We start from the raw sequence: 18,184 nt of genomic DNA, 5'->3' as shown, positions 1-18,184 counted from the left end.
TTGTAAATATTTCCTGCCGGTATGTGCCTTTAATGCAGTGCCTTTTAAATTTTTTGTTGTGGTAAAAGTCACATAATATAAAAGCTACTGTTTTAACCATATTTAACTGTACAGTTCAGTGGCACTAGGTACATTCACACTTCTGTGCAACTATCGCGGTCATCCGTCTCCTGAAGTTTTCACCTTTGTAACTGCATCTTTAATATAAGTATCTTCTGAAGGTTTTTATTTTGGTGAAATCTAATTTATCATTTTTCATTCCTTTTGGGGTTGTATTTTTGTCTTTTATCTAGGAAGTCCTTACCTAACCCAGAGTCACAAAGATTTAATCATATATTCTCTTCTAGAAATTTTATACTTTTAAGTTTCATATTTAACTCTATGTAATCCATTTTGAGTTGACTGTTGTGCAGTGTAGCAGACCTGGATTTGTTCCCTGCATTGGGAATATCCTCTGGGTCCCCTGGAGAAAGGAATGGCTACCCACTCCAGCATTCTTGCCTGGAGAATTCCATGAACAGACGAACCTGGCAGGTTCGCAGAGTCAGACATTATTGAGCAACTAACACTTTCACTTTTCATCGTGTATGGTGCAAGGTAGGAATCAAGATGTGTTTGGATAGCCATGTGTTCCAGCACAAGTTTTTGAAAAGACTGTGCTTTCTCTTTGAGTTGCCTCAACATCTTTGTTGAAAATCAGTTGACCTTATCTGTGTAGATCTATTTCTGGATTCCAATCTGTTCCTTTGGTCCATGTATGTGTTCTTAAGCCAGTAGCACACAATTCTGATTTCTGTAGCTTGAAATCTGTAAGCCTTGGAATCGGGTGGTGTGGGTCCTCTAAACTTTGTATTTCTTCATTATTTTGAAAGTTGTAGGTCTTTTGCCTTTCCTTGCCTTGCCTTGAATCAACTTGTCAGTTTGTCTGCTAGGATTCTGTTCGGCATTTGCATCTACAGATCAACTTGGAGAGAGCTGACGTCTTAATAGTATTGAGTTTTCTGATCTCTGAACATGGCACATCTCTCCATTTATGTAGAGCTTCCTCTGTTTCTCATCAGTGGTATTTAGTTTTCAGCATACAAATTTTGTACATATTCTGCATGATATTCCTAGATATCTCATGGTTTTTGGTTATATCCTCAGGTTCCACATCTACAGATTCAACCAACCCCAGACTCAAAAAAGTATTAAAAAAAAAACCCAGAAAGTCCCCCAAGGCAAAACTTGAATGTGCCACCTGCAAATTTGCCAGCAACTATTCACATAGCATTTACATTGTATTAGGTATTGTAAGTAATTGAAAGATGATGTAAAATATATGGGAAGATGTGCACACGCAGCTTATATGCAAACACACCACTTTAGAGAAGGGACTTGAGCATCTGAAGACTTTGGTATCCACAGCAGCGCAGGGGGTCTTGGAACCCCTGCAGATACTGAAGGTTGACTGTATTTTAAATCATTTCATTCTTTTAATTTCCTTGAGAGTCGTTTTAATTTCCCCTTTGGCAATGGAATTAGTTTTGGTTTGCATCCATTGTCTCATATAGATAAAAAGAAAAATAAAAAAAATTTTTTTTGCTTGTGAGGGTAACTCTTAGGATTTGCTCTAACCGTTTTCTTGTATCAGACAGCGGTGTTGACTACAGTCACCATGTTGTGCATTACACGCCTAGTACTTATTTTTCTTAAAACTGGAAGCTTCTGTTTTTAAAGTGATAAGCTTTTTATATTTGTTGATGGGATTTTTGTTGTTGCTAACCTCTTGTTCAGCTCAGTCACTCAGTTGTGTCCGACTCTGCGACCCCATGGACTGCAGCATGCCATGCCTCCCTGTCCATCACCAACTCCTGGAGTTTACTTAAACTCATGTCCGTTATTAATTCCTAATTTTAAAGTTTCTTTGCAGCCCAGTGTAGGGTCACTTTTTATAAACAGTTCATAGAATTTGAAAAGAAGGTATATTTTCTATATGATGTGATATATTAGATAATATAGATAAGTATATAATATATACATATTATGTATTAATATTATATATTATTAACATTTATTTCAGTATAAATCCATATGAAATCTATATATATAGTCAGATTTACCTCTTTGGACTTAATCTGAATCTTTTTTAGTAGTATACATGTCTTATTTACAGTTATTGATGTAACTGAGGTTTTTTTTACTTCTTTCCTCTTATTTTAGACTGTTTATAACATGTCCTTTTTGTTTCTTTTGTTTCATTACTTTCGTTTGTTATTTTGATCAGGTTTTCTTTGTTCCTTTATTCTCTAGAGAATTAAAGAGACTTTGTCATGGTAATTAAACAGTATTCTTACTCTGCCTACCTCTATACTTATATATTAATATAAGAACTTGTGTATCTCTATTCAGAATGAAAAGTATGGTGGTTGATATGTTGCAGATTTTGGCAGGCTTAAATACTCTTTTCTACTTCCTTTCATTTCCTCCCCTTCCCATTTGTGTTAAGAAAATCTGGAATTTAATTACCAGTTACTGTTTTTTTCTTTAATACTATGCAATTTCTTTTTTGTAGTAAATTTTTTCATAATATTTTCATTGAACTTCACAACCACATGAGTGGTCACTTAAGTGTTAACTGTTTTGTTGATTTCACAGCTTACTAGTATTTCTTCAGTATACCACATGTTCTCTGGAGTTTTTGGTTCTGATTTATCTCTTGTGGCTTTTTTCATTAGTTGTTTTTAATTGAAAATATGTATTTTTGAATATTTGTCTCTCCCACAAAGAACTTTTTCCTGAAACTTGATTTTAATTAAATGGATTTTACTTAAATGGATATGATCAAATGATCCTTTTTTTCAAAGTGTGATGTATTTTTTGAAAATATTAAAATAGAGCAGGAGAATGTTCTAATGATTTAATCTTTACAGAGTAATAGCTTGATTTCAAATTTGAATTTTGCTCTCAGTCACCAAGAATAATTATTTTTCTTCTAGGTCTCCCTCTTCCTTCTTCATTCTTTCCTTCTTTTCTTCCTCTCAGCCAGTCTTAGCTCTGGTGATTGATTTTTGAGTTTTGGCATTTCCAATGCAAATTGAGTCTATTTTATTGCTACTTTTACTGGTGTGTTGGTAGGTATTATAATTTCCACCTGTAATCAAATATTCCAGCTTTAAAAGAAGTACCTCCATTCTGAATGTTTTAAAAACCTGAAGGAAGGAAGAGCTTAAAATCAAGGCCCAAGAATACTGTATTCTTGTTAAGGTTGTCAAAAGTAATTTCATAGGAACAAAGATAGTTTTTCACATGTTTATATTTTTCTGTGGATTTTTTAAAAATTTATTTTTAATTGGAGGATAATTGCTTTACAATATTGTGTTAATCTCTGCCATGTGAAAAGTGAAAGTGTTAGTTGCTCAGTTGTGTCCCACTCTTTGCAACCCCACGGACTGCACGTGTGACAGGGAGGGAGGGGAGGCCAGGGAAGCCTGGCGTGCTGCAGCCCGTGGGGTCGCAAAGAGTGGGGCACAACTGAGCGACTGAACAACAGTGTCTTTGACGCTGTGCTTTTATTTTTAATTGAAGTGTAGTTGGCGTGCAATGTTATGTTAGTTTCAGATGTATCACAGTGATTCAACATTTAAATACTTTATGAAAGGATCATCACAATAAATCTGGTAACCATTTGTCCTCATTCAGAGTTACTGTAGTATATTGACCAGATTTCTTATGCTGTACACTGCATGCTGTGACTTTTTTTTTTAATGACTGGAAGTTTGTACCTCTTAATCCCCTTCACAGAGTATTTTTAACGTGACATTTGTCTTTAAGCATTGTAAACTGTTTGCCGTGCTTTTCTAGAACACATCCCTGGTGGCCAGTCCCATTCCAGAGACTAGGAGAAGCCCCCACTCAGGAGCTGACCCAGAAAACAGTAAATCAGGACAGAGCCTCCTTTGAGCAGTGAGTTAAACCAGCCTAGAGGGAGAGAAGTTCAGACCAGATGATCAGTGACAATAACAGTGGTGGTGTGTGAGAAAGGGGGCCTTCATTTGAAGAGTTAGATTTTTCCTTTTGGTTGATATGAAAAACGGTCCTGGTAAGAACAATTTTGTAATAGGTAACATCCTTGAAACAGAGACGTGAACCGGAGTTTATCGTTGAAATATGACTGATGTGCTATCTCTAGGGAGCTTTGATGAACCCAGTTAATCACTACTTTGAATTAATTGGACCTTTAAGATCAGTGTGTCATTACAGAGAGCATTTTAGATATCCAGTACGGTGCAACGTGACACTAATTAGAAGATGACATTGTAAATAATTCTAAAAAGATTTTCTAATGTTTTGTTCAATTTTTTAAATGATAATTTTTTCTTCTTTAAAACTTTTAGTATCATCTTACATAATATGTCTCTCTTACCTTCTTGATTATTCCAAAAGGTTAATTGTTCTATTATCCATAGAGCACATCATAATACATAATTTTGAATATGTGTAAATACAGGACATAACCTCTGGGGCTATTTGATTGAGAATTTTATTCCTAGATACAAGCAGTACAAGGCAAACCAGTTTAGGCAATAAAAAGTAGATAAGTGGAAGTGGCCTCAGTATTTGAATAAATAAGTTATAACTGTGATTTACCTAATAACAATCACCGTTTTTAAAAAAAGCTTTCTTTTGAACTTCAAAAAAGCATCTCTATCTGCTTGTACTGATTCATCCCCTACTCTGTCTGTAACACACTTGAATATAATTCTGTCTCCTTATTCTTTTGCTTAGTTACTTAAAAGATCACCAGTGTTCTTCTTATTGCTAAACCCAGAGCCTTTTTCTGCCTTTCCCATCTTTCCTTTTGGTCCATAGGACACCGTCAGCCTCTCCCTTCTCTTGGCTTCTTTGGGCCTCACTGTCCTCACTTGCTCTTCCCACTCTCTGAACTGCACCTTCTTGGGATTCTTCACTGCTCCCTTTCCTCAGAGTTGAAGTTTTTGAGTTGAGTTCCGTCTACGTGCTTTCTTCCATTTATTCTCTGCCCCTCTGAGAGCTTCCCTAACCTCAGCTGGTTCATCTTCTAACAATTGAGTCCACTTACCTGCGCTCAGTTGCTCTCCAGCACAGTAGCTTAAAGAGGCCGTGAGTGCTTTTTTGTCTCTTGGTAGCTGTTTGATCTCACAGATGATGTATGTCACCTCCTCTTATATTTTAAATTTCAAAATAAATTTCACTTCCTTTCTTTTAATGCCAGTACACTCATGTGTCAAAATTCAGATGCTCTAAAAGGCTATCTGGACTTCCCAGGCGGTGCTAGTGATAAAGAATTTACCTACCAGTGTAGGAGATACAGGAGACGCAAGTTTTATCCCTGGGTCTGCAAGATCCCCTGGGGAAAAATGGCAACTCATGGACAGAGGAGCCTGGCAGGCTGCAGTCCATGGGGTTGCAAAGAGTCAGGCATGACTGAGCACAGCAAAAGGCTATATATATAGTAAAATACTTCCCACCTTTCTGCCACCCACTCAGCTCCTTTGCCCGGTGGCAACCAGTGTCTAATTTCTTATATTTTTTTCCAGAGATGTATAAATTCTGTGTAAATCTTTACCCCCATTTTACAGACAAAGAAGTTGAGACTCAAAGATTTCAATTATTGGCTCAGATCATGGAGATGGTAAGTGGCAGAGCCAGAATTCTAATGCAAGTCTTCCAGTTAAAAATCTGCTACATCTCAGATTCCAAATACCCGGTAGATATTGCTTTTTGGATTTCAAATCTCCTCCTATTTTCTGTTCTTACTCAAACAGTCATTTATCCACATAAATTCTTAGTCTTTGTAAATGGAACCAACATTCTCTGGTCATCAGTTTTGAAATGTTGTAATAATAATTGAATCCTTCTTGTTCATTCCCTCATGTACAATCTCCTTCCAAGTGTCTCTCATATTCATCCTCTGTTCTCCACTCCTACCACTGGGTTCTCGCTCAGGCCATCACCAGTGCATGAATTACTGCCATAAACTATAGGATGGCTCCTTAACTCTCAACTTTATTTGTTAACTTGTTCTGTTTACCATTGCCAGAATAATCTTCCCAACACTTTAGATGATGTTATTCCTCTCCAGTGGCTTCATTTTTTCTTTCTCATCCTGTTTAAATTATTCTGCCTAACTTTCAAAGCCCTCTAGTCTGGCCTAATCTTCCCTACTCAATATTTCTCTGTCTTAGCTTTCATCCCTTTTGGCTACATCTCTTCTTACCACAAATAAGCACTTCATATGCTGGCCTTATTGCCTCAGTTCTTTATATCACCTAGACTGTCTTCCCTTCCATTACCAAAAACCTACTTTGTGTTTCAAGTCCATTTCCATGCTTTCGACAGTAGTGTTTGCTGCTGATGGTGTTTTTGTATTAACTAAGTTTTTCTTTCAATTGAAAAAGTATTACATGCACATGATATATGTATTTTAAAAAAGCAGTTCATAGGTGCACAGTGAGCAAAATATAAGTGTCTTCCCTCTCTTCCCTCAGGTGTCCTCTGTAGAGGTGATCACTCTTACTCGTTTCTTAGGTATCCTTCCTGAATTTCTTTATCCACATGCAAGCAAGTGTGTGTCCCATCTTTTTTCTGTACAAAGGAAAATAATACTCTATGCATGTTAAGAATTTTTTATCACTTAAGAGTATATCTTGGAGAACATCTCATATTAGCACACAGACCTACTGTATTCTTTTACCAGCTGTGTAGTACTCTCTCTTTATTCCCAGTACTCCATCAATGGAAGTTAGAGTTGCTGCCAATATTTTTACTGCTGCTGTTTATATTGCTACATTGACTAGTTTGTTTAAAAGAAAAGTTGCCTTTGTGGACATAAATTTCCAAAAGAGGAATTTAAGGGCTCGAAAATGTTTTGTATTTAATGCCAGTTACCAATCGATGAGATTTACACCCTTTTCCTTTGTATCAGGGCTTTCCAGGTGGCTCAGTGGTAAAGAAACTGCCTGCCAATGCAGGAGGTGGGGATTCGATCCCTGGGTCATTAAGATCCCCTGGAGTAGGAAATGGCAGCCCAGTCCAGTTTTCTTGCCTAGGAAGTCCCGTAGACAAGGAGCCCAGTGGGCTGCAGTCCGTAGGGTCACACACAGTTGGACATGACTTAGCAGCTGAACACGCACACACACGCACCTTTCTGTCAACAGTGTGGGACGGTGCCTGTTTCCCCACACTGTTTTCAGTGTTATGTATCATTAAATTTTAATCTTGGCCAATCAGATTGGTGAAAAACAACTCTAATTTTAATTTAAATTTTTCAAATTATGAATGAAGTTTAACATACTTTAAAAACATTTGTATAAATTTTTTCTGTGAACTACTGATTTTTCTTTTTGGGTTATTTGCCTATCTATTAGTAAGAACTTTAATATAAAGATTATTGGACCTTTGTTGACTTTACATGATATGAATTTTCTTTCCAGTTTTGTCAATTATCATTTTACATTTCCTTTTCCCTTGTTAACTCTTCGTACTTTTATAGTTTCTTTTGATTTGCCATAAAAAAAGAAAAAAGAATCAAGTTTTATTTTTTTCAGGTGACTGGCCAGTTGACCTTGAACTGTTTATTACCTGGTCTCTCTGATTTGAAAGACCATTATTATATTAAATTCTTTGTGTAATTGGATCTGTTTCTCGGACCAGTTCTCTTTCAATTTCTATGAAGTAGGAAAAATATATTTTACTTCTTCAAATTTATTATATATTTTAATGTTTGATAGGGCTTGTTTTGTCTGTCATTATACTTTGTCAGAATGTTCGTCATATTTTCTGATTTTTATTTTTCCATATGATCTTTAGATAAAGGTTATCTAAGTTCTCCCCTCCCCCCAAGGTTTTGTTGACATTTTTACTGGAGTCATTTTAAATTTCTTATTTAACTCTTCGTGAAATTAAAATTTTTGTTTTCCTAGTCTTTCAGTTTTGTTCATCTTCTGAAACTTTGTGAGAGAATGGGAATTAGTTTAATTTAGCAGGACAGTTATTTGACCATATATATATTATTATAAGGTCCTAAGAGTAAATATCCAGGATGAGCCAACAGTCACTATGCTAGAAGCACGTATTCAGGGTTAACTGCAGTGAAAGAAAAACTAGCATCTTGATTTTAGTAATACATCAGAGCATCTTAGTCAGGAATAGAGTAAGTGACCTGAAATGGAGAACAGAGAGACAGCCCACTCACTTATTAGCTAGATAGAATGCTACACTCTCAATTATTTTTAAATATATATATATGTGTATAAACATACACATATATATACACACGTATATTCATTTATATTCAGCTAATATTCATATCTCTTAGATAAGGTAAATATGTTGGAACTTCTGCTTGTGAGGCTAAGCAGTACATAATTGATAATGACCTTAATAAAAAGTTCATCATGACTTTTTTTTAACAGACTGTATTTTTTAGAACATGTACAGATTTACAGAAAAATCTGTAGGAGAAGGTAGTACAGAGAACTCCCACATACCCACAACCAGTTTCCCCAGTTACTGATGTTTTACATGAGTATAGTAGGTTTGTTAAAAATCAGTGAATCAGTATTGAAACATTATTGTTATTAACCAAAGCTCATGCTCCTTTTGTTCTGACTTCTTCAGCTTTTACCCAGTGTTGTTTTTTGTTGCTGCTGTTCCAGATCCATCTAGGATGCATTACATTTAGCTAACATGTCTCCTTAGGTTCCTCTTGGCTGTGGCAACTTTGAAGTATTTTCTTATGGAAGAAAGATACAGTTTTTCTAAAAGCTGGAATGTTCACAGTGAGTAGACAGTCTTAAGGTATATGGATGTTTTGACTTCTGTGTTCCTTTCTCTCATGCGTTTCAGGCGCTCTGTGAGTGTGCCCTGCAGACTCCGTATGACAGCTTGAAACTTGGAATGCTGTCTGTCCTTGGCACGCTGTCAGGGACCATCGCCGTCAAACATTACTTCAGCATAGCTTCAGGTAAAGAGAAGAAAGATCATATACGGACAACATGCTAATCTTTCATTCATGCCATGTTGATATATCAAGTTCTTTCCTTTGTAAAGCTTTAGAATCAAGAAAGGTTTCAGTTTCTTACTGTTACATGTTAGTAATTTCTTCAAAAAAGATTTCTTAACCAGTTCCTAAGATAATAAAATCTTGCATCCTTGATCTTAAGTCAAGGCTATAGTTATTCTGGATTTGCCCTTTTTTGCATTGTATGTGGATGAAACAATATTTTTGAGAGTGCTTAAAATAGCTGGTTTGCTTTTGTATGTCTCTGACTTAAATTGCCCTTTGGATTTAAGTATATTTCAAAGGCCAAGTGGTGGTGAATTTTAAAAGCAAATGTCATATGCTTCCTTTTACGCATATGTTATCCTTCTGGAAAATGATTAAAATAAAACTTTGCCTCAGTTCAATAATGCTTTCCTACTTGCCTGTTCAAGATGATTTAACTCCAAATGCCTTATTAATGCCGTATGAGGAGCTTGCTTACATAACACACTTAAGCCTAAAGGTTTTTGTTGTTTTAATGCAAGTTTTGTAGGATCTCTATTGCTTTCTTTTCTAGTTCAGTTCAGTGCAGTCACTCAGTCGTGTCCGACTCTTTACAACCCCATGGACTGCAGCACGCCAGGCCTCCCTGTCCATCACCAACTCCCAGAGTTTACTCAAATTCATGTCCATTGAGTTGGTGATGGCATCCAACCATCTCATCCTCTGTTGTCCCCTTCTCCTCCTGCCTTTAATCTTTCCCAACATCAGGGTCTTTTCCAAAGAGTCAGTTCTTCACATCAGGTGGCCAAAGTGTTGGAGTTTTAGCTTCAACATCAGTCCTTCCAATGAATATTCAGGACTGACTTCCTTTAGGATGGACTGGTTGGATCTCCTTGCAGTCCAAGGGACTCTCAACAGTCTTCTCCAACACCACAATTCAAAAGCATCAGTCTTCGGCACTCAGCTTTCCTTATAGTCCAACTCTCACATCTATATGTGACTACTGGAAAAACCGTAGCTTTGACTAGACAGACTTTGTTGGCAAAGTAATGTCTCTGCTTTTTAATACTCTATCTAGGTTGGTCATAACTTTCCTTCTAAGAAGTAAGCGTCTTTTAATTTCATGGCTGCAGTCACCATCTGCAGTTACTTTGGAGCCCAGGAAAATAAAGTCAGCCACTGTTTCCACTGTTTCCCCGTCTATTTGCCATGAAGTGATGGGACCAGATGCCATGATCTTAGTTTTCTGAATGTTGAGCTTTAAGCCAACTTTTTCACTCTCCTCTTTCACTTTCATCAAGAGGCTCTTTAGTTCTTCACTTTCTGCCAAAAGGTTGGTGTCATATACATGTCTGAGGTTATTGATATTTCTCCCAGCAATCTTGATTCCAGCTTGTGCTTCCTCCAGCCCAGCGTTTCTCATGATGTTCTCTGCATATAAGTTAAGTAAGCAGGATGACAATATACAGCCTTGATGTACTCCTTTCCCGATTTGGAATGAGTCTGTTGTTCTATGTCCAGTTCTAACTGTTGCTTCCTGACCTGCATACAGATTTCTCAAGAGGCAGGTCAGGTGGTCTGATATTCCTGTCTCTTTTAAGAATTTTCCACAGTTTGTTGTGATCCACACAGTCAAAGGCTTTGACGTAGTCACTAAAGCAGAAGTCGATGTTTTTCTGGAACTCTCTTGCTTTTTTGATGATTCAACGGATGTTGGCAATTTGATCTCTGGTTCCTCTGCCTTTTCTAAATCCAGTTTGAACATCTGGAAGTTCAGGGTTCACGTACTGTTGAAGCCTGGCTTGGAGAATTTTGATCATTACTTTACTAGCATGGAGGTAGTTATTCTGAATTGAATTAATTAAGGAACTGCATTATGCGTTTGTCTTTTTTATGGCTTCACAGCATATAAACTCACTAATTGGGTAAAGGAAATTCCCCACCATAGAAGTCTTGATAGGAAGCTGTAAAGAGCTGATGCTCTATTGCCAAGGCTCCTGCCATCTAGGGTGCACACAGCGGTCTGGACTCAACTAATCATTTTCATACTGGAGAATAAATTGGAAGGCAGTAACAGCAAGAAGTAGTGATATCTGAGAATCCATTCTGATGATACAGCAATGACCACAGCAGAATCCAGTTTCCGGGGTGAAACTGTAGCAGGGATGTTTGCTGTCTCTGGTCCTTTGACAGCAATGTAAGCTGTGGCGGCAAGCAACAGTAACAGTGGTGATCATGTCTTCACTGGGCTGATTCTATGCATGGTTTTGAGCTATAGCCTTTGGTTCATCTCTAGCCTCAGCTTATTCCTATCCATCTTTTGAACTTAGTTTTCCAGCCTTTTCAATAATTGTGTGAGATACCTCTATTAGTTATCTATTGCTACATAATAAATCAATACTTTGTGGCTTGAAACCACAGTTGTCTGCCATCTTGACCAGACTGGATGGTCTGAGATGGCCTCATTCACCAGCTACAGGTCGGAAAGACTTTCACCTGAGGCACCATGGTTCTCCTCCTTGTGTCTCTTGGCATTCTAGCTTGGGCTTGTTGACATCACGTTCTTAGGGTTCTGCTGCTGCTCCTAAGTCGCTTCAGTCGTGTCCGACTATGTGACCCCATAGACGGCAGCCCACCAGGCTCCTCTGTCCCTGGGATTCTCCAGGCAAGAGTACTGGAGTGGGTTGCCATTTCCTTCTCCAATGCATACGTACATGCTAAGTTGCTTCAGTCATGTCTGACTCTTTGTGACCCTATGGACAGCAGCCCACCAGGCTCCTCTGTCCACGGGATTCTCTAGGCAAGAATACTGGAGTGGGTTGCCATTCTAACAGCACCCAAAAGAAGGCAAGCCACCAACATATGAGCACTTTTTTAGCCTTTTGCTTGCACATCTTTTTTAATGTCTCATTGGCCAAAGCAAGTCACATGGCCAAACCCGGATTACAGAACATTACATTGCAAAGGGGCATGCCTACAAGAGATGAGAGAGATTATCACAGCCTTTTAAAAAAAATCAACAATTAAAAAAAATCAGTGATCTACTTAAACTCATTGTGTTTTCAATAAATTCTTTTTTCTGCGTAAATCAGCCAATCTCAGTTTATTGTTGTCAGTCACCCAGTTGTGTCTGACTCTTTGCAACCCCATGGACTGCAGCACAGTAGGCTTCCCTGTCCTACTCTGTCTCCCAGAGTTTGCTCTAACTTGTGTCCATTGAGTCAGTGATGCCGTCCAAACATCTCATGCTCTGTTGCCCCTTCTCTGTCCCTGAATCTTTCCCAGCATCAGGGACTTTTCCAGTGAGTCAGCTGTTTGCATCAGATGACCAAAATACTGGAGCTTCAGCTTCAGCATCAGTCCTCCCAACGAGTATTCAGGGTTAAGTTCCATTAATATTGATTGGTCTGATCTCCTTGCTATCCAAGGGACTTTAAGGAGTCTTCTCCAGCTTGCAGTTAATATCCTTGACTGCCATCACACTCTGAAAGAGCAGCAGGAGGCAGAGTATTAATTTTATCTCAGAGTTTATAGGAGCCCTCCCATACGAGGTCTCTGTACAAGTACCTGTTAAGTGAGGCGCATGCACGGAAGTTACAAGTGTTGGAACTGAGGCTCACAGGGTTTCGGTGGCACGTCCAAAGTCACACACCTGTGAAGCACCCGAGCCCAAGGACTCTGACTCGGGATTCTTTTCTATACTAAACTGACCTAGAAACTAGATGTCTTTTCTTTTTCTTTATTTGCTAATTCCAAAGACCTTTGTAAGTGTGTCAGGTTATAACATTCAAGCACTTCACAAGCTAGATATTTTCTTTCTCCTTTTTTTAATTTTGTTTAATTGTAGTTTGTATATGGAATTAAGCAAACGACGTAAACAATCACGCTAGGTAATACAAGAAATAAATGTTAGGTATTTTCTAAAGTCAGATGATTTCCATAACTAATAGTAAATATTTAAGTATATTTTCATTGATTAGAGTTTTAGTATAACCAGATAAACAGTTTGTAAAACAGACTTAAATTTAGTGTGTCTAAATTATCCCTAACAAATGGGCCTTAAGCATGTAAGATGTTCAGTATCATACATACCTGAGAAAAATGCAAATTAAAGCAACACTGAAATATTTTTCTAATCCATCAGATTGGCAAAGATTCAGAAGTTTGATAATATGCTGTGTCGACAAGGGTGTGGCTAATCAAAAGCTACTCTCATTCACTGCTGGTGGGAATGTAAATTGTTAAACTTCAGCATAGGTAATTTGGAAGAACTCATCAAAATTATAAGTGAAAAATGGAGAAATTCCATGTCTTGGAATTTATCTTACAAATTTATCCTCACATTTGAGAAATGATACGTACATGGTTATTCATAGCATCATTAATGTAGTAGCAGAGTACTGTCCATCGCTGGAGATGGAGTAGCATAAGAAGGTCCATCAGTAGGGAGCTCATTGAAGAAATTATGATACATAAGTGCAAGAGCAATCGGTGCAGCTTACGAAAAAGGATGCATATGGAGTAATCTCCATGACGTCATGTCTAGGGGGAAATAAAGCAGGGTGCGCAGCGGTGTGTGACACAGGAAGAAAGGAAGGGTTTTGCTTACAAATGTGTAGACTCTTTGGAATGATACACAGGAAACATAACCTTAGGGGGATGAGAAAGACTTTTCACTCACTAACTTTTTACCTTTTCCCTACTATTGGTTGAACTGTTTGAACCGAGTAAACTTATCTTAGTAAATTATTTCTAAATAAAAAAACTAAAAATAATAATTTTATCCATGAAACAATGGACATAGAAAAATGCTCACAAATATTACATTTTAAAGGCAAAATATTGACAGTATCTACTTATCCTGATTATGAATTTTAAAATTGTAATTGTATGCATGGGGGAAAAGATTTTTTAAAGTATTACAGAAAGTTAATAATAAGGTCATGCTGGTTTGTGAGTTTAGGGGACTTTTTTTTTCCCCGTTTTTTTTCCCCCAAGTTTTCTTTGACATCTCAATGAGAAAGAAAAAGGAAAAAAGCAGTTCAAAACATATTTGTAAATTTGTAGATGAGTTGTCATTGTCCATATTACATGTACAAGGGAAAGAATGGAGAAGATTACAATTTCCATTGTTTTGTAAAAAGAAATCATAGTTTCATCTTTCACATGTTTTGCCTACTGAAAAAACACTGAGGCTTTACCTATGCTAGTAGTTTTATGTTAAACTGGAAATCAGTGAAGTGACCATATGTCCCAAACTACCTGGGGTAGTCTTGGTTTATGCGTGTTGTTATTAGTAATGGTGTCCCCTTCAAACCTCAAAAAGTGTGATTGCCCTCAGTGTAAAAGACAAGGTTATAGTTGATAGAAATCATGGAAAAATAAACAGGGCAGAGAAAGACAGGAATGAAAGACCCTGCTGAGAAGTTGAATTAGCTTTAATCTTCAGATTCTTCTTGGTACTCACTCACTTATAACTGAGAGCTTCTCTGCTATAAATAAAAACATTATGAGCTTTATGTTACAGAATTTCAAGTGTGACTTTTAACTGTAGGATAGAACTTAACATATAAAGCACAAAGCTGGTGCATAACTAGCAAGTTTATATGACCTCATTGGCAGGATGCTTAAGACCTTTAGTCTTCAATTTCTTCTGTAAAAATAGTATTGAATCAGAAGGTCTCCAAGTCCTTGCTAGCTCTAAAATCATAAATTCTTACATAAACCTTTTGCAGTATAACTATATGCCAACAATTGAGGTGGAAACAGCAAACTTAAAATTTTTGTTTCTATTTTCTCTCCTCTCTTGAATGAAAGGTTTTTATCTGACAAGAAGCCTTGTAATGATTCTATTTTAAGGAGGATCCAATTGAATGCCCAAGATACAATCTTGGCTTTTGCTGTGTTTCTTAGTCAATTTTTATTAATATTTGGGGGGGGGAGAACTATGTTAATTTTAGATCTTAATCATTACAAAAGTACTTAGCATATACTTATTCTAAGTATGTGAACAAGAGAAAAAGGAATGGTTTTGTTTATTGATCATAGGGTAGAGGTAGAAAATTTTGTTGAAATTCATTGTTAGAGATTTTCTCTTGAAAATGATGAAAAATAAACCTATAAAATGAACTGCTTTTGGACTGTGTAAATTCATTAAATCTGTCCTACTTTTCTTTGCTTGTTTAGGAAATGTGGGTTCATCCCCTAGATCCTCTGATTTAGTCAAATTAGCCCAAGAGTGCTGTTACCATAATAACAGGGGCATTGCAGCTCATGGAGTGAGAGTCCTAACTAATATAACTGTATCTTGTCAAGAAAAAGGTAAGTTTGATCAAGACTGATATTATGTATGAACTTTTAGATTGGAGTTTCACCAGAGCCCTGTTTGTATTTCGTTTTCTAATCCCCTATTATTTTTAGACTGTGTGCTTTTATCTATTAGTCACCTCCTCCTGAATGTTCTTAGGGCAGATTTTCTCAAGACTACTTAATTCTTTGGGAAAACAAAATGAGGACCTTGGGATCGGGAGTGCAGAACTGAAAGATTTTATGGAGCATTGCCCATCTTCTGTTGCTTTACCTTTGCACATGCGGTGCTGTGGATAGAGACTGCTTATGACTATCCGGTGATTATCAGTTTGTTCACTTGTTTAAAAAAAAAAAACTAGAAAATTTAGGGGAGAAAAAACATAGAAGTTATTGAGAGGCTTAAGTAACCAGTAGTTTCTCCTAGAGGGCAAATGAATTAACAGAGCAAAGTAAATTAAATTGTCACTGAATTTATCTCTTGGTATCTATGGCATTAAATGACTTGCTTAGTCAAGGAGGATGTGCATAGAAAATAATGCATATATTTTTTTGTATTCTTAACATCTTTTGACCTAAAGAAATTCATGCTGGTGTTCAAAAACAGGAATGCATTCTGTATGTTTCATCTGTTTCATTGCTTATTTTGATCTTTGTTAAGGATCAGCCGTCCCTCTTATCCCCACTAGGCTTCAGCACTGCTTGTGACTAGTACCTTTGTTTTCCCAGCACCTTGATCTTCACCAGACACAGTTTGCCAAGCTCTTACACTAACTCAAAAGGCATATAAGTTGTTTGTTCATTCTGATTTCAATAGCTCAATTTTTGGCATAGTAGTAAGTATTATCTACCATGTAACACAGAAAATTGCTCTGTATTCTCAAAGCTGACATATATTAATATTAACCTAAATGTGGTTTTATACACACACACACACACACACAGAACTTTAGAGAAATTTTAGCTCAAAGGTAGTGAAAAGATGATACAGTACTGGTATTACATGAGACATCTAAAGGGTTCGTTTCTTTATGATCTGACTTAAAACACTAGTAAGATGAAGTGGGATCTGGATTATTTCTAGAAAGCATTTCCACTTCAATGAGAAGGTTGCATCCTAGGTGAAAATGGACCTGTATAATGTTAGGCTAGTTTGGAAGATTGACACACCCATGTCAATCCATGGTTTGCTGTTGTTAGTATTTTGCTTAGCTAGGCTGTTTTGTGTTTTCTTGTCCGGAATGTTTTTTCTTCTGTGTGCATCTGTGTGTGTGTATGTAATCATCTCTACTTGACCATTAAAAACACAGTATTTTTCCTCTAGACCTTTTGGCACTGGAACAAGATGCTGTCTTTGGCCTGGAATCCCTTCTGGTGCTTTGTAGTCAAGATGATAGCCCAGGTGCTCAAGCCACCTTAAAGGTGAAAACATCAGCTATTTTAATATAATGCCTGTTTGGAAGTATAGATTGGCAGTCTCTCTGTAAAGGGTCAGATAGTAAATATTTTAAGCTTTGCAGACAATGCACTCTTTGTCACAACTACTCAGTTCTACTATTATAGGGAAAAAAATAACCATGGACAATTTTTTTTTTTTAAGGGAAGGGTTAATGATATGACTGTGTTCTGGTAAAATTTTATTTGCATAAACAGGCAAGATTTGGTCCAAGTGCAAGAGTTTGTCAGCCTCTGGCTTAAACAAATATTTGCCCTTGATCTTCACTTTCAAAGCTAGTATTTTGACTGTTGTTATTCCAAAAAATAGATGAAGTAAAAATTTGAGTTTGGCCTATTTTGCCATAAGTTGAAAGTGTTTATTCAGTTGTAATAGATATGTATGATGGTCCTAGATAATGTAAAGCAAAGTTAAACAGACAGAGCTCCTGTACTTTTGCAAGTTTTATAATCTGAGGTAACACTGATAAGGTCACAAAGAACTAATGAAATTACTGCAGCCCAACTCATAAATGTGTAAGTGTATATTAGTTTATACAGTATAAAAGCTCGAGTTTTAATCTATTTTCGCCTTGCTATCATCTTAGAGCTAGTTAAAAATTTTAAGGTGAAATGAGACTATTGTTGGAGTTAAACATGAAGTGTAATAGTTGATGGCACAAAATAATTAAGAAAAGTAGGACTGATAGAAATAAAAGGCTGTTAGATAGACACTGGAGAAAGTAAGAACTGTATCTTGTTTAAGGTATAGTTTGAGAAAAACCATAACTTATTTCAGCGTGTTAAGAAAGGGTATGATGTGGTTATAATGATGAATAATAAAGATGCTAGCACTGTTAAGTAGAAGCTGATAATCAAGAGGTGATGAAGGAAACAGGCACCATGTGATTGGCAAATCCCCAGAATCCCTGTGGGACCACAGTATGTTTTTTGTGCCTGCCAACACATCAATTTTGACTCTTCCTAGTAACTTTAGAGAGTTACTTTCTTTAAAGCTTCCCTTCATACCTTCCAAATGTAACTAGTCCGCTTTCTATTCACCACGCAGATTGCTCTGAACTGTATGGTGAAGTTGGCCAAGGGCAGGCCCCACCTCAGCCAGTCGGTGGTTGAGACCTTGCTGACTCAGCTGCACAGCGCCCAGGACGCTGCCCGCATCCTGATGTGCCACTGCCTGGCCGCCATTGCCATGCAGCTGCCCGTGCTGGGCGATGGGATGCTCGGCGACCTCGTGGAACTGTACAAGGTGATCGGGCGATCCGCCACAGACAAGCAACAGGAGCTTCTGGTAAAGAGCTACTTTTCAAACCTCCTGTGGATGAATGGGTTCTGGTCTAGGGAGGGTTATCAGTAATCCAGGAAGTCAGCAGGTTAAAATAATTAGCTAAGACCAGGAACATGCTGAAGTGAAAATAG

General features: G+C 37.3%; 1 protein-coding gene across 1 annotated transcript in view; it reads left to right on the top strand.

The window, feature by feature from the left end:
• The window catches only part of INTS7 (integrator complex subunit 7), an 86,970-nt gene that overhangs the window by 33,549 nt on the left and 35,237 nt on the right, over nt 1-18,184 (top strand). The window contains exons 8-11 of the mRNA XM_043485139.1: nt 8,869-8,986; nt 15,194-15,328; nt 16,638-16,735; nt 17,817-18,056. Coding sequence (XP_043341074.1) covers nt 8,869-8,986; nt 15,194-15,328; nt 16,638-16,735; nt 17,817-18,056 — 591 coding nt within the window. The remainder of the gene's footprint in view (nt 1-8,868; nt 8,987-15,193; nt 15,329-16,637; nt 16,736-17,816; nt 18,057-18,184) is intronic.

Source organism: Cervus canadensis, chromosome 13 (genome assembly GCF_019320065.1).
Source record: "Cervus canadensis isolate Bull #8, Minnesota chromosome 13, ASM1932006v1, whole genome shotgun sequence".
Classification (NCBI taxonomy): Eukaryota; Metazoa; Chordata; class Mammalia; order Artiodactyla; family Cervidae; genus Cervus; species Cervus canadensis.
The sequence above is the reverse complement of the archived record's forward strand: the minus strand, read 5'-3'. Positions and strand labels throughout refer to the sequence as shown.